This window comes from Ipomoea triloba, chromosome 16 (genome assembly GCF_003576645.1).
Source record: "Ipomoea triloba cultivar NCNSP0323 chromosome 16, ASM357664v1".
In the NCBI taxonomy this organism is placed as follows: domain Eukaryota; kingdom Viridiplantae; phylum Streptophyta; class Magnoliopsida; order Solanales; family Convolvulaceae; genus Ipomoea; species Ipomoea triloba.
Genome location: NC_044931.1, coordinates 18,267,100 through 18,268,283, shown reverse-complemented (window position 1 = coordinate 18,268,283; position 1,184 = coordinate 18,267,100). Strand labels below are relative to the sequence as shown.

Sequence of the window (1,184 nt, the reverse complement as noted above, 5' to 3'; positions counted from 1 at the left end):
CCAAGTCCACAAAGTTAAAAATCAATTATTAACTTTACTATCAAGATATGATGGAACAAGACATGCTAAGCGAAATAGTGACAAGATGCTTCAGTTTTGGGCCTTTGGCAGCTTACTTAGAACTTCAGTTTTGGGCCTTTGAGATGATTTAGTGATTTCAGTCTCCAGTTCATTGGCTATGTACAAAGTTTTTGCATGTGAAAGAGCATTGAGCCTCACTTCAGCGGACTTATCAGAGAATCTGTTTAAGAACTCCATAAAGAGATAGCGATAATCTTTGGCAACATGGTTTCCGGGCAATGAAAGAAGTTTCCCAATTAAGTTTAAAGCTTTTATACGAACATCTACTTGATCTGTCTGTAAATTGAATTCCATTATCAATTGCAAAAGTGACCAAAACAACTACTGGTAAAAAATTTTAAAAATTAAAATAAAATAAATTTAAAAAAAAAAAAACCGAAAGATTTTACTATGTGCATGTCCAGCTTATTTGGGGCTTATCTACACAAATAAGTTAAAAGTAGGCCAAATGTTCATGTTTGAGAAAAACTTGTTGGAATAAATAAGAGGAAAAACCTATTCCAAGCCAGCCTCAAACAGAAGCTTTTTAGAAAATCGATTTTCTAAAAGTTTGGACAATGGCATGCCACATTAATGATATTTCTGAAATTCCAAATGTCTCCCTATATTTGAAGAGCTCTATTCAGTGATACATGTCCTCTATTGTAACTTTGACAGTTTGACCATCATTAATTTGAAAAATACAGTTTTAACAGTTACATACCCAAACAACTTTTTAATTCTAAAAAGAACTTTCAAGGTGGATTAAGCCAAACATAATAGAAACCTATTTAATAAGTCCATTTTAAAATATCTTATCAAAATAGATATATTTGGAAATTTTTTTGCCTGGCCAAGCATGCTCTAGTTCTGCCAAATAACTAAGGATATGGCAAAGGTAAAACAAATTGAGAAATGGAATGGCTAACCAGTAATTCATTGGTCAAGGTAGGAATGACAGATATAAGCATTTGAGGAGCACAATGGAATATTTCATATATAATCTCGTGGTAATATTCTTTCACCATGCTTCCGACAGCATCTCTGTTCAGTATACAAGATCTTAAAAACCTAGCAATAATGTGCTCAAGCTTGCCACCATAATTCTGAATGATGTAAACAGC

General features: G+C 32.9%; 1 protein-coding gene across 1 annotated transcript; it reads right to left on the bottom strand.

Moving 5' to 3' along the window:
* Nucleotides 1-88: 88 nt before the first annotated feature.
* LOC116007887 lies at nucleotides 89-1,177 on the bottom strand. Its single transcript, XM_031248551.1, has 2 exons — nucleotides 990-1,177; nucleotides 89-357 (listed from the first exon to the last, which is right to left on the bottom strand). Exons 1-2 carry the CDS (start codon nucleotides 1,086-1,088, stop codon nucleotides 91-93), a joined length of 366 nt encoding a protein of 121 aa, XP_031104411.1. The 5' UTR covers nucleotides 1,089-1,177; the 3' UTR covers nucleotides 89-90.
* Nucleotides 1,178-1,184: the final 7 nt, after the last annotated feature.

What these genes read in the sequence shown, in the direction of transcription:
- LOC116007887 (XM_031248551.1), bottom strand. Translation starts at nt 1,088, where the DNA reads ATGGTGAAAGAATATTACCACGAGATTATATATGAAATATTCCATTGT. An exon ending in CCTTGACCAATGAATTACTG is followed by an intron (nt 358 to 989) that starts GTTAGCCATTCC and finishes TTCAATTTACAG; the next exon opens with ACAGATCAAGTAGATGTTCG.